General features: G+C 34.3%; 3 protein-coding genes across 3 annotated transcripts; all 3 read right to left on the reverse strand.

The window, feature by feature from the left end:
* Positions 1-2,028: 2,028 nt before the first annotated feature.
* LOC104244531 (xyloglucan endotransglucosylase/hydrolase protein 24-like) lies at positions 2,029-4,860 on the reverse strand. The gene is made up of 3 exons (XM_009799974.2): positions 4,558-4,860; positions 3,725-3,918; positions 2,029-2,576 (listed from the first exon to the last, which is right to left on the reverse strand). Exons 1-3 carry the CDS (start codon positions 4,828-4,830, stop codon positions 2,183-2,185), a joined length of 861 nt encoding a protein of 286 aa, XP_009798276.1. The 5' UTR covers positions 4,831-4,860; the 3' UTR covers positions 2,029-2,182.
* A 4,689-nt stretch (positions 4,861-9,549) lies between these two features.
* On the reverse strand, positions 9,550-10,266 carry LOC138882210 (secreted RxLR effector protein 161-like). The gene has a single exon (XM_070162696.1). It carries the CDS (start codon positions 10,264-10,266, stop codon positions 9,550-9,552), a length of 717 nt encoding a protein of 238 aa, XP_070018797.1.
* A 152-nt stretch (positions 10,267-10,418) lies between these two features.
* LOC138882211 (uncharacterized) lies at positions 10,419-13,280 on the reverse strand. The gene is made up of 7 exons (XM_070162697.1): positions 13,206-13,280; positions 12,811-13,163; positions 12,419-12,644; positions 12,302-12,353; positions 11,848-12,209; positions 11,440-11,648; positions 10,419-10,932 (listed from the first exon to the last, which is right to left on the reverse strand). Exons 1-7 carry the CDS (start codon positions 13,278-13,280, stop codon positions 10,419-10,421), a joined length of 1,791 nt encoding a protein of 596 aa, XP_070018798.1.
* Positions 13,281-14,586: the final 1,306 nt, after the last annotated feature.

Genomic DNA, 14,586 nt, shown 5'->3' on the forward strand with positions numbered 1-14,586 from the left:
ACCAATTTTAGATTTTCCCTTACCCTTACCACCAAATATTTTTTTCAAAGAAAAGTCCATATTAATTATAATTATACAAACTAAAACAAACAAAACTATAATATTAAAACTTAAGAGTTGGAACGAGTTTACCGAATTGACGAACAACTTCTTGAAAATTGTATATCGTTGAAGAATTGAATACTTCAATTCACCAACTTCACAATTTTTCACAAATTGCAATAATAAAGTAAGGAATTATAGAAGAAAATTAGAGAGAGATTGATGATTTTGTGAGTAAAAATGAAAGAATGAGGGGGTATTTATAGTTGAGAATAGGAAAAAAAGTGTAATTATAAAAAGTTTGGGGTTAAAACAAAGTTTGGGGGCCAAATGGATATTTTTTATAAAGCCAAACGGCTAAATTACAGGCCAACAGCTAGTTTTTAAACTTCCAATCGTTGGCCAATTTTTTTAAAAAAAATAGTCGTTGGGGCTGTTAGGCCCTGTTGAACCGGCCCAGGCCCGCCAGCCGATCCCGGGCTAGTCTCAACATGGAGGACCAGCCTACAGTGGGCTCCTAGGACCGCATGGGACCGGATCGTTTGGACCAACTCGTTTAGCCCATGGTCTCGGGGTCCCGGGCCGGTCCCGGGCTTGGCCCGGACCACAATACAGCCTTAGATATACATGGAGAATTGGAGAAAAGGAAAAGTGGGTATAGAGAAGATGAGTATGGAACAATATGAACCTACCCAAGCATAGTTTTATTTGCTGACTCACTATGCATCAAAGACTGCTGACAAAAACCAGATCATATCGTATGTGCATTAGTCAAGAAGATAGGTGCCCAATATGTGGAACAGAAGAAGAGACTATCCAACATTTATTCTTTGAATGTGTATTCTCACAGTAGTGCTTAAGGGAGGTGTTAAACTGAATGAGCATAGGTATACAAAAGACAGAGATAACAGGGATATGAAAAAGAGTGACCAGACTAGTCAAAGGAAAGAAATGCAGGGAAGTTGCTACTGCTATATTGGCTGCCCTGATGTACTGGATATGGAATGCTAGGAACACTGCTGTATGGAACTTCAAACTATCCACCACTACCTACATACTAAGTCAGATTAAACAAGAATGCAGACTGAGGAAGCTCGCCTATTTGAAGAGCAAGACAAGTGTTCAAGAAAGAGAATGGATTGAGAAGATAATGCAGAAATATAAGATAAGATAGATAGAAAAAATAATGTTTTGATGACAAGGAGTACATAGCTAATGTATATGTATATAGAAAGAAATAGGAGAAAAGAGGAAAGTACTGAGGAAAAAAGCCTGTAATAGTTTCGAGGTGATGAAATAAAAAAAATTTCTTCACAAAAAAGAATGATAAAAAACCCTTAAGTGAATATCCATTTAATTTTTAGAGCAAGTCCAACTTGTAGTCAAAGGTTGACACAAAAAGTTAACATGTCGGAATTCTCATGCCATGACCACCAACGGATTCTTTTCCACGAGAGGATTCCAGAACACTACTTAAAATCAAATTTTGATAACGTTTGTCCTTTCATATTCATGAATTAGGTTGAAGAACTCTAGGGCTAGGCTTTCGCAAATTCTGAAAATTTCTCCATATTTCTATCATAAAATTCTTCTCATAATTACGTAATAAACTCAAATAAAAGTTTAGGATCATTACCTTGAAGATTTGAGCAGAAAATCCCTATTTTTCTCTTCTCTTTTTCTCCCTTTCTTTTCTTTTCTCCTACTACATTTTCTTTTTCTGCTTTTGCGTTTTGCTTCTGTTCCAACTTTCAACCAGCGTTTATGTTTTTTTCGCTTCTTTTTAAGTGTTTTTTTTTTGTCTTCTTCTTTTATATTAATTAATTTCTTTTTTTTGGTCAAATTACCAAATAACCCCTAAATTAAATTAGGGTTATTACAATATAATAATTTTGTCGCATAAAATAAGACAGAGTACCTATCACAATAACATAGACGAAGTCCGAATGAAACTTCATTTATTACAAAACTCAAAAAACTTACAAAGACAAGAAATATTGTATTTGCACTGCGATTGTCCTATTCATGTAGCATTACATCTTATTACATGATTCTATTTGTAATTTATTATCTCTGAAAATGAATTCCGTCAATTACAAGAGGAATTTGATAATTACCAAGACTAATATACAAAACAATTTTAACTAGTTGTGGAGTTGAAATTACATTCTAGAGGAAAACCTTGAGGAAACCTTTTAATATCAGTACAATAATTATAAACCATATAATTTTTCTGCACCCATTGTAACTTAGCTTGGCTTGTTGAATCAAGTTCTTGAAAAAACCATGGATTTGTGCTACTATTACATGATGATTTTCCAAATTCCCAAACACAAGCATTGGCTTTGAAATTTCTAAAAGAAGCTATAAATGGAGCATTGGACCAATCTGTTTTAATTAGGCCACCCCTAGTAGCCCAATCATCTGCATTCCATAGACTTGCATATACTCTCATTGGTTGCTTGTTTGGGTATGGTATTCCTCTTGACTTCATGTTCTTGAACGCTCTTATTGGTGTGCCATCCACATAAAATCTACAAAATTGGTAAATCAAACATAAAAATATATGTATAAGTTTTTGTCAATTTGTAGAAGCAGAAATAAAATAATGTCATGTTCAACTATTAACCAAGACAATTTGTTTTGGGACTGAGGCATAGGAGCAATAGTTATGGTGGTTGTTGTTGTTGTTGTTGCTGTTACATATTCAAATATTAAGAATTAACAATAATTTATTAGATTTAGTGGGCGCTTGAACATAAGAATTGTGAAATTAAAAAAAAAAAAAGAAAAAATATAAGTGAAAATGTATTTGAAAATCACAAATGTGTTTGGACATGAATACAATTTGAGTTGTTTCTGAATTTTTGTGAGTGATTTTAAGTGAAAATTTTGAAACATAATTTTTTTGGAGTTTTTCAAATTTTTGAAAAATTTCGAAATTCAACTGCAAGTGTAATTTAAAATTTTCATGACCAAATACTGATTCTGAAAAAAAATAAAATAAAATCGGAAAAAATAAACTTTTTTATGGCCAAATGGGCCCTTAATTAAATTCTCGTGCGTCCTGATTCTAACTAGTTATATCAATATTATGAACATTATTCAGCTTATAGTTTGCTTAATATTCCAGTATATTGGTTATTTTTATAAGAAATGTCAAATAGAGCAAGTCAAAATAAAGATAAAGTTAAATTTATAGAACTTTAGGAGCAAAAACCAAGAGAGATATATAAGTTTGGATATATGACACCATTACTATTTGAGGAGTTAAGCTAATTTTTTTTAACTTTAATTTCTCTTTTTTTTTAAAAAAAATAAATAATATGCATTGATTACTAACTATCTTAGCAAATCTTACGTAATTTTTTTCCATAGTTTTCAAATTGTGTAAATTTTATTTCAAAATAAAATAAAATTGAAGGAGCAGTAATGGTTCTAATGAATAATGATATATGGTTTGTATAGTAAAAGGATGCCGACCAAGAGGTTGTGAGTTCGAGTCTACCCAAGAGCAAGGTGGGAAGTTTTTGAAGGAAAGGATGCCGAGGGTCTATTTGGAAACAACTTCTCTACCCCAGGGTAGGGGTAAGGTCTGCGTACACACTATCCTCCCCAGACCCCACTAAGTGGGATTATACTGGATTGTTGTTGTTAGTTTGTATAGTAAAAGGATACCTACATAATTGTTTGTGGGTTCCAAAGAATGGAGTAGGTATGAAAACCAGCAGTTGGATCAAACCATAAGTAGAATTGCTGTTCTTTGTCACCTTTGCCTTGAGTGTAAACATTTGTATGAATAATATAAGGATCACCACTAAGATTGCCCAAGAATTCAAAATCTATCTCATCATGTGTTGCCCCTTGTGATGATAACTACATAGAAAATTAAAATAAAACAAGATCTTAGTAATCATATGATATAAAAATAAGAAAAAAAATTACCATATGATCATAATTATTGATGTAGATTAAATGACAACATCACCAATAACTATGAGATAAGGTATTCCGGTACACAAAACCTATTCATGCAGGGCCTATGGAAGGATCACACCCCAAGGGATATAATATGCATAGTCTATCATAATACAAGCATTAGTGGCTGCTTCCACGGCTCGAATCCGAGACCTATAGGTCATAACGGAGACAACTTTACCGTTGCACAGCCTGGTACATAAAGACTCCCGCATTCATGCAGGGTCCGGGGAAGGGTTGCACCCCAAGAAGTAATGATGTAGACAATCTACCATAATACAAGCATTAGTGACTGCTTCCATGACTCGAACCCGAGACTTATAGGTCACAACGGAGACAACTTTACCGTTGCACAGCCTTGTACATAAAGACTCCCGCATTCAAGCAGGATCCGAGAAAGGGTCACACCCCAAGGGGTAAGATGTAGACAGTCTACCCTAATGCAAATATTAGTGACTACTTTCACGACTCGAAAAATAATTTTACCGTTGCTCCAACACTCTCATCCCCTTCGAATAACTATGATATAACACTTACGTAATATGTAGTAACAGTGCCAGCTGAATTTCCACGTACGAGTTTCAACTGCATATCAATCCTTCCAAATAAATACTCTCTCTTGGATTGAATACCGGAACCAGAGGCTTTGTCAAGGGAGAGAGTAAGAAGTTTTCCATTGTTGAGAACCTTTGCCCTACCATCTCCCCATGTAACATCAAAATCTTGATTAAAGTTATTATAAGCCAAACTATGATATTGCAAAGAGCATAAGGCAAGAAAAACCAAATATTGAGCTAACAAAGAAGCCATTGGGTAATTGATTTGGTTTTTACAAGTCAAAGATGGATTGTAATTTGTAACCAAATGCTATATATAGAGGTGTTGGGTTAAGGAATGAAAGTTGGTGGGGTTAAAAGAAGGTTTCTAGAAATTGGAGGGCCATTTTGGTAATGGAGTAGGACAGCTGGCAAATAGTTTATTCCCACTATAACAGTGGGTGGGCCCCATTTCTATGACGTGGCTTAATTTGATAGTTTAGCCAGCCAATAAAATAGTTTGGTCATCATTAGACATCATCATGGAAACAAACTACAAATTCTTGTACTAGTGGACACGGTTTTAGACTTTTCTTGTGTCATATTGAGTCTAATTAACCATTTTTATATGAGATTTTTACCCTGTATAACCGCTTAATCAAAATAATTGTCAACAAATACATAATATGTATATACAATTATATTAGTGTATAACTTATATATATAATAAATACAAATACTTTTGACCGAACAATCAAAAGTGTAACTTTCCCTTTTAATTTTGTTTTGAGGTAGTTCATATATTTTGAAATTGAACTCAGGAAACCATATTCTTAAAACTTTTTTTATTACATAGGGATTCATACAATCAAAAGTTTATGTTTTGTCTAATTTTACATTAGGAAAGGAGATGGACATATTTCACCACTATTGCAATTCTCCTTTGACATCTACAAATGCTAGACTTTAATGTTTAACGTATGGGTAAACAACGTATATGTGTTAAGAAATTAATTAAATATGTACAAATATTAAATTCAGAACACATAAAATTATTGTCGATCTAAATTCAGAATCCATAAAGTTAAAATTTTGACTCCGTCGGTAGAAAAAGGAAAACTCTAGCAATTTCTATAGGTTCATATTGAAGTTGTATTCACCAATAAAATATTTCTTTTGCGTGTATTCTAGTACATTCCTCATTGGCTTTTCAACGTGTTACTTTCTAGTTGAAGAATCATAGGTAAGTGTTGTTTAGGATATTACTAGAAAAGACCTTTTCATTTGGTCAATCAACACAGCTGGAAACCAACAACTTGGTGAACTAATGTTACTAGTTTTGAATAGTACTAGCTTTATTTACATGGGGAAGGTTCATATAAAGAAGTGACAAAGATCAAATTTGGTCACATATAATATTCGTTAACCTTTTGGTCTAATATTAATTTCATTATTAGCAAATAGTCTCGTTCTTTCGTGTAAAAATGGCGTGTAGTAGCTACTAATTAAGGGTGTCTTTAATTTTTATTCACTAATTATAATGCTCAGCAAAAATAGCCAACACTAATAGAAAAAAAATAATTTTACCCTTTCTTCCTCTCTTTCACGTTGCATTTTCATCTGGAATACCCAAGGTGATTTCATGGCCGACCTCCTCCATGCTTGGTCAACAACATCAATCCCTCAATCCCTTATCTATGCACATCAATCCCTCAATCCCTTGTCTCTCTCTCTCTCCAAAAGAAAATGTCGGAACCCCTCTTCATTTCACACACTGTTGCTGCTTCTCTCAAGCACAAACTTCAACTTCCAAAACCCAGAAACTTTATAATAAACCCATGGATGAATTGCAGTTCAGTTCGACTCACAACTACTGCCACTGCCACTAAGTGTAGTGGAAAAGTGAATGGATGGTCCCTTTATGGCATGAATGCTCTTGTAACTGGTGGCACTCAAGGCATTGGGTACTTTTTCATTTGCTAGTTCATGATTTATGTTCTGTTTCAAGATATGTATAGTTTTCAATCCATCTACCATTAAAAGCAACTATTATGCATATTGTTTCCATCATACAAGTCAAGAGAATGGGAAACAAATGACATACGTTATAAAGCAATCCTTGTAGAATTAAGAACAGGTGTACTGTAAGTGCAAGACCAAGATAAGGACTGTCTGTCCTTAACATTTAAACATGGAATTAAAAGTTAAGGACTGAACTTTTGAACAAGAAATTAAAACTTAAGGACTGTCTGTCCTTAACTTTTGAACCAAAAATTAAAACTTAAGGACTGCATGTCCTTAACTTTTGAACCAAAAATTAAAAGAACAGGTGTACTGTAAGTGCAAGACCAAGATAAGGATTGTCTGTCCTTAACATTTAAACATGGAATTAAAAGTTAAGGACTTTCAGTCCTTAACTTTTGAACAAGAAATTAAAACTTAAGGACTGTCTGTCCTTAACTTTTGAACCAAAAATTAAAACTTAAGGACTGCATGTCCTTAACTTTTGAACTAGAAATTAAAAGCTAAGGACTGTCTGTCCTTTAACATTTAAACATATAATTAAAGTTAAGGACTTCGAGTCCTTAACATTTAAATATGGAATTAAAAGTTAAGGAATGTCAGTCCTTAACTTCTGAACCAGAAATTAAAAGCTAAGGGCTGCATGTCCTTTAACATTTAAACATGTAATTAAAGTTAAGAACTGCCAGTCCTTAACATTTAAACATGGAATTAAAAGTTAAGGACTGCAAGTCCTTAACTTTTGAACAAGAAATTAAAAGCTAAGGACTGCCTGTCCTTTAACATTTAAACATGGAATTAATAGTTAAGGACTGCTAGTCCTTAACATTTAAACATGTATTTAAAAGTTAAGGACTGTCAGTCCTTAACATTTGAACCAGAAATTAAAACATACAATTTGAAACTCAAGCTACAGGACTTTGTATACAGAAGAACAACAACAAAGTGAAGGACATTTTGTCCTTAAGTTTTTTTATTCAATTTGCAAAATGAGGCCAGTAGAATCAAAGTTAACGACATAGTTTTTTTTTTTTTTGAATTCAATTTTTAAAACGAAGACACTATGTCCGGAATACAGAATTATCATAGGAGGCGATGTCTATAACTTTATCAATCCTCAGTTGATCGCCGTTGTGGTAACTGCTGCTGCTCGTTTCTTCTCTTTGTGTAACTGCTGCTTGTGTTGATAGCGTAAGTATAAGTTATACCAGAAGGGTATTTTCGTCCAGTCAGGTATAAATTTTTTAAAAGAGTGGCTAAAGTCTAAATACATTGAAAACAGTGGCTTTAAAATAAAAACCACTGCTTTTAGTGGCTATTTGTGTCGTTCGCCCTTCTTTCGTTAATCCCTAATGGAGCCTAACATGGAGGTATTCTTAAATCATAGTCAGAAGTGAATGTGCAAATTTGGTGAAAATAGCATGTGTTAGCCAGCTTTGGAACTGGTAAATAAAAAAAACTAGTGTTTGTAAAGTTATTAAAAAATAGCTATTATTTTGTTGTAACATTAAAAGTTCCAGCATAATATACTGGAGATCGGTGCACCTGTTTATGAACTTCCAGCATATTATGTTAGAACTCCAACACACGAAAAGATCCAGCATAATATACTGGAGATTGGAGCACATGTGTATGAACTTCCTGTAAGATTATTAAATCACAGCCATAGCAGAGATTAAGACACAATTGTAGAATCAATCTAAAGTCAGAGTTTAAGGAAGAGTGTCGTTAAACTCCATGGATACAACAACGACAACAAACGACGATTAAGCCTGAGACCAACTTTCACGATCCACTAGCTACTCGCTCTCACAGCCCGGAGAACTTGACTGATGGGACGTCTACCGTTACCACGTATTCAAGAGGCAGAATACGCTAGGGTTTTCTAATAGCTAGGGAAATGGGGGTTCACCTCTATTTATAAAGAGTGTCTACCCATCACAAGCCAATAGTTATTGGGCCTCACTTATCCAACACACGATATTTAATATTAGGCCTTTTATTTATCCACCACTTGGGCCACGACACTATCCTTTCAGACTATAACCAATTAACGTAAGTCCAAATTCCAACATTCTCCCACTTGGACGCCAACATTAATTGAGGACAAGAAAACAATTTTAAATATTTGAGTTTTTAAGAAAATCATTTTGAAAAAGGATTTTAGACTCTACGGTGGCCACACTACTCACATAGCCAATGATAGAATGACCTATATAACAATCCATTCAATCTTAATAGGAAAGATTAACAATGAATCGTAGCAGGCATCGCACCATTTTAAGGTATGAATTCTATCTACGACCATATATGCTATAATTTCCATCAACATGGATCAAACATATGTGCTAAGCATTTTATCTTTCTAATCAAGGTGAATATATTCACACCTCTTAAAAGAAATAATCCTCCAAGTGATATTATAACCATATCACCTCAGGAGCCTCCAAGTGACATAAAATCATATCACCTCAGGAGGATTCCCTTGTGTCTTACCTGGGATAATAAAGGCAACAAGCCGCAAGACTCAAAGATATCATGAGTTTATGCAATGTCCAATTGGAAATAAAAATAAATAAATTATCATGTTAGTCATAAGCATAAGAGATATCAAATAACACAAGCTTGCATAAAAATAGGATTTATTAAAGGCAATATCTCAGTCAGCAATTACAAAGTAACTCCCACTGACTAAAGCGCATCAAAAGACTCTAAAATACCCATATTTTTAGCATGTTCATTAAACACTACAGGTCTAAGACGTTTAGTCAAAGGATCAGCCAACATAGATTTCGTGCTAATATACTCAATACATAAATCACCTTCTTTTACCATGTCTCTAACCTTAAGAAACTTAAGGCTAACATGCTTAGAGCCTCTTGTTCTCTTGTTATTCTTGGAGAAGAACACAGCTGCACTGTTGTCACAGAAAATAGTCACCGGCTTAGATATAAAATCCATAATTTGCAATTTAGTAAGAAAATTCTTTATCGAGAACATGTGAAACAGTCTCAAAACAAGCAATAAACTCAACTTCCATTGTAGATGTAATAGTGATGCTTTGCTTTTCACTTTTCCAAGAAATAGCACCTCCATCCAACATAAAAGTATATCCAGAAGTTGATTTCATAGTGTCTTGACAACCAGCAAAATCAGAATCTGAATATACTAGAAGATCCAGGTAATCAACCCTTTTGTACACAAGCATGAAGTCTTTGGTGCATTGTAGATATCTCATCACTTTCTTTGCAGCCACCCAATGTGCCCACCCAGGATTAGAAGAAAATCTTCCCAACATGTTAACAACAAATGCAATATCAGGCCTTGTACAAACCTGTATGTACATCAAACAACCAACAACACTTGCATATGGAACATCTTTCATTGTTCTCATTTCAACTTCATTTTTCGAACATTGATCTTTACTAAGTTTATCCCCTTTTACAACAGGTGCAACACCAGGTCTACAGTCTTTCATATTGAAAGTTTTAAGAACACTCTCAATATAGGAACGTTGTGATAAACCCAATAAACCACGTGACCTATCTCTTTTAATTTCTATCTCAAGAACAAAAGAGGCTTCACCAAGATCTTTCATATCAAAAGACCTTGACAAAAATTGTTTGGTCTCATTCAACAAGCCCAAATCATATGTGGCAAGCAGAATATCATCAACATAGAGAACCATGATAATGAAATTACCATTAGCTATTTTAAGATATACACATTCATCAAGCTTATTCTCCACAATTCAAAATTTTGTAATAATTTCATCAAATTTCAAGTAGCTCTGCCTGGAGGCTTGTTTAATCCTATATATGGATTTATTAAGCTTGCACACTAGATGTTTTTTACCAGCCTCTTTAAACCTTCAGGTTGAACCATGTAAACTTCTTCAAGTAGACTCATATTCCGGAAAGCAGTTTTAACATCCATCTGGTGCAATTCTAAATCAAAATGAGCCACAAGAGCCATCACAATTCTAAATGCATCCTTGGATGAAATAGGAAAAAATGTTTCTTTATAATCAATGCCTTCTTTCTGAGTGTAACCCTTAGCAACCAACCTTGCTTTATAACGGTCTATGTTTCCCTTAGAGTCTCTTTTAGTTTTAAACACCCATTTGCAACCAATAGGTCTAAAACCTTCAGGCAGTTCAACTAATTCCCACACTCCATTGTGTTCCATGGAGCGCATTTCATCTTTCATTGCCTCACGCCATTTATCAACAAATGGAGAGGAAATAACTTGAGCATATGATAAAGGATCAGTTAGCTCTCCAGTATCACTAAGATTTTCAGTCACATACACGATAAAATCATCAGAGATGGCAGACCTTCTTTCTCTTTGTGACCTGCGGAATGGTTCATTGTGTACATTTTGTTCAGGAACTATGGGATCTACGTCGTTATTCCCTTAATTCTCCCTATCATGAATAGGTTGGTTTACCACCTTTTCATGTATAACAGGTACAGGGACAATGACTTCCTTCTCTTTCAATATAATTTCCTTACCACATGAACAATCACAATCACAAACATCATGCTCAAGAAATTTTGCATTAATAGACTTAACGATTCCAGTGTCACGCCCAGGACAGAAAAACATAAAACCTTTAGAGTGATCAGAATAGCCTATAAAGAAACAACTGGTAGTTCTAGGATCAGTTTTCTTTTCTGTGGGTGAATAAATACGAACTTCAGCTGGACATCCCCAAATGTGAAAATGGTTCAAGCCAGGTTTTCGGGTTGTCCATAGTTCAAAGGGAGTTTTCAAGACATTTTTGTAAGAACTCTATTCAGGATATAGCTAGTTGTTTAAGGCTTCACCCCAAAGAGACTCAGGTAGGCTAGTCCTTGACATCATACTTCTCACCATTTCCATGAGAGTACGATTCCGTCTTTCCGCCACACCATTCTGCTCAAGAGTACCTGACATGGTATATTGTGCTACTATCCCATATTCTTGCAAAAATAAAGCAAAAGGCCCCATGCATTGACCAGATTCATCATATTTTTCATAGTACTCACCACCACGGTCAGACCTCATTATCTTAATAGACTTCCCAAGCTGTTTTTCAGCAAATTTTAAATTTATCAAGTGCTTCAGATTTTTCTTTTAAAAGATATATATAACAGTATCTTGAAAAGTCATCAATAAAAGTAATAAAATACTTATGATTGGTCAAAGTAGATATATAAGGTCCACTAATATCAGTATGAATTATTTCTAAGAGTTCAGAGCTCCTAGTGGAACCCTTTCTCTTAACCTTGGTCATTTTACCCTTAACACAATCCACACAAGTTTCAAAATCTTTTGGATCAAGAACAGGTAAAATATTTTCCTTTACCAATGGTTCAATTCTTTCTTTAGAAATATGACCAAGACGCCTATGACATAATAGGTAAGACGTTTTACTCATAACAAACCTTTTGTGGGCAATATTTTCAACATGCATTGCAGAAAAAGTTTCATTCAATACATTCAAGCGATATAGACCATAACTTAAAAAGGCATCAACAATAGCATGTGAATCATAGAAAATTTTAATAATACCATTGTTTTGTTGAAATGAATAACCAGCTTTGTCCAAAAGGGAAACCAAAACCAATTTCCGTCTCATAGACGGTACTAAAACAGTATTTTTTAAAAGAATACTAAAATTATTTTAAAAGGTAAAATAGATGTCCCTATAAACTCTACTTTTGCTTTGAGTCCATTGCCCACAACAACACTGGCTTCATCCTCTTTTGGCTTTCGTCTGCTTACTAGATCCTGAAAATCATTGGTTACATGAACAGTTACACCACTATCCGAGCAAGACTAATTTCAAAGCAGACAAAAGCCAAAAGATTATCTGATTTCTTTTTCAGAGGACAACCAGATTTCTTATGACCTACTAGTTTGCAATCCCAACATTTGGTTTCTTTCTTAACTATAGCTTGAGGACCAAGAGGATTATGAGACTGACCTTGATTAACATCAGGCTTTTTAGTATTACCACTATTACCACCTGGATGATGAGACTGGTCATGTTTTCTTTTGTGAAATTTGGGTCCACCTTTTCTTTTATAAGAGGGATAATCAGATGATCTAAACGAACTAACAAAGTTCACTCCTCAGGATCGTCCCTTTCTCTACCACACAAACAGTAATAAGGTCATCACCACTCCACTTATCTTTTTATACATTATAGGTTGTCTTAAGTTGGTTAAACCGCTCAGGAAGGGACCTTAGAGATTGGTGTACAAGAAAATTATTGGTAATGGTTACACCTAAATTGTTCAGTTTGGTAGCAACGCTAACCAATTTCATAATATGATCACGGACACTACCTACAAGGTCATACTTTATGGTAGACAGGGAATCAATCAGGCTACCTATCTTAACTTTATCAGACTCTAGGAATTTCTGTCCAATGGCACTCAAAAAATCTTTTGCATTCCCATTATCCTTAATAACACCTATTATGTGATCAGAAATAGATCTCTTCATGATCATGAGACTCAATTTATTAGCCTTCATCCATTTCTCAAACTTAGCCTTTTCATCAGCAGTGCTAGTAGTTGTGGGTTCAGCGGGTTTCTGTTAAATCAATACAAAGTCCAGGTCTATCAGGCCTAACACTATTTCAACATCCTGTTTCCACTTCTTGTAGTTGCTACTAGTTAAAGTTTCAACGGAATTCAACTGAGTAGTCATGTTGTTAACAACTGTATAAGCAAACAACACAAAATTAGCTAAAATTATGGGCAGGAATATATAAATCAAAAGAGCCAAAGATATTCCTTACACCCTTCCTTTGGGTAGAAGATGCAATTGTCTCCCCCTTTAAAAAATAAGGAGTCCAAGGCATTCATTGCATCCTCACCTTTAGGCAAGAGATACAAAACCCCCCCTTTATTATCCAAGAGTACAAGGCATACATTATGTCCTTCCTTTATGTAAGAGACACAAAACCTCCTCTTACAACAAGTTATCCTTAGCATTAATTTAGCGTCACTAGTATCAAAAGGAAAATTTCCAACACTAGTGTACACTTGTAAAGGATAATTTGGACATGGTACATTGAGAATATTTTAATGACTCAAATAAACAGACCACTTTGGTGAAAACTATCTAGTAATCATAACTCTCAATCCATGTATTAAATGATCTCATATGTATATAGTATTAAGAACTTTTCAGTGACTCCAAATAAATAGACCACTTTGGTGATACTATTTATTAATCACAATTTCTTAGTTATATATGTTAATACATGTGATAAAACACCCATATACTCAAACTCTTCTATATATCTTTATTAGTTTCATTCTCTGATTGAAAGAAATAAAAGTACCAAAGCAGAAGGTTTAAGGATACATAGTCAACTGCTACGTTTAGCATGCAGGCAACTAAACAATTTCTTTTTCCTTTAATGAAAAGCAAAACGATCTGCCGCTAAAGTGAACGATCGAAGTGGCAGTAATAATAAGATCCTTGATTAGGGATCATACTATTTCTATAACAAATACTACAGTCATGTCCTAAACCAAACGTTGAACCATAAATTAAAAAATAAAAATATTATAATAATAAAGAACATGCCCTAGGATAAGAAGTATGTACAAGACAAAAGAAATCATCATATTGTCTTCTGTCGCCATCGACTTTCACCAGCCAAAACATATGGATTAATTTATTTTAATCCTATCATAAAGGCCACACACATAATTAGAATTCTTTTAACAAAGAAAGTGATTTTGTTTCCTCCGCCGCCTCTAATACATTAGGCTAAAACAGTTACCAACGTGCGGCGATGGAACAACTTTGGTGAAAAAGAATATCATACCATCGTCCAAGTTCACAACAATTGCTTTTCCGTTAAAACCCAAAATTAATTCATGATCTTAATCCCTAACTATGGTGGCTCTAATACTAACTTTAATATTATTAAATCACAGTCATAGCAGAGATTAAGACACAATTGTAGAATCAATCTAGAGTCAGAGTTTAAGGAAGCGTA

Source organism: Nicotiana sylvestris, chromosome 11 (genome assembly GCF_000393655.2).
Source record: "Nicotiana sylvestris chromosome 11, ASM39365v2, whole genome shotgun sequence".
Taxonomy (NCBI): domain Eukaryota; kingdom Viridiplantae; phylum Streptophyta; class Magnoliopsida; order Solanales; family Solanaceae; genus Nicotiana; species Nicotiana sylvestris.

What these genes read in the sequence shown, in the direction of transcription:
- LOC104244531 (XM_009799974.2), bottom strand. Translation starts at nt 4,830, where the DNA reads ATGGCTTCTTTGTTAGCTCAATATTTGGTTTTTCTTGCCTTATGCTCT. An exon ending in GCACTGTTACTACATATTAC is followed by an intron (nt 3,919 to 4,557) that starts GTAAGTGTTATA and finishes TTTTCTATGTAG; the next exon opens with TTATCATCACAAGGGGCAAC. An exon ending in TGGAACCCACAAACAATTAT is followed by an intron (nt 2,577 to 3,724) that starts GTAGGTATCCTT and finishes CCAATTTTGTAG; the next exon opens with ATTTTATGTGGATGGCACAC.
- LOC138882210 (XM_070162696.1), bottom strand. Translation starts at nt 10,266, where the DNA reads ATGGTTCTCTATGTTGATGATATTCTGCTTGCCACATATGATTTGGGC.
- LOC138882211 (XM_070162697.1), bottom strand. Translation starts at nt 13,280, where the DNA reads ATGACTACTCAGTTGAATTCCGTTGAAACTTTAACTAGTAGCAACTAC. An exon ending in CAGATAATCTTTTGGCTTTT is followed by an intron (nt 12,354 to 12,418) that starts GTCTGCTTTGAA and finishes AATGATTTTCAG; the next exon opens with GATCTAGTAAGCAGACGAAA. An exon ending in TTAAGGGTAAAATGACCAAG is followed by an intron (nt 11,649 to 11,847) that starts GTTAAGAGAAAG and finishes GCTGAAAAACAG; the next exon opens with CTTGGGAAGTCTATTAAGAT.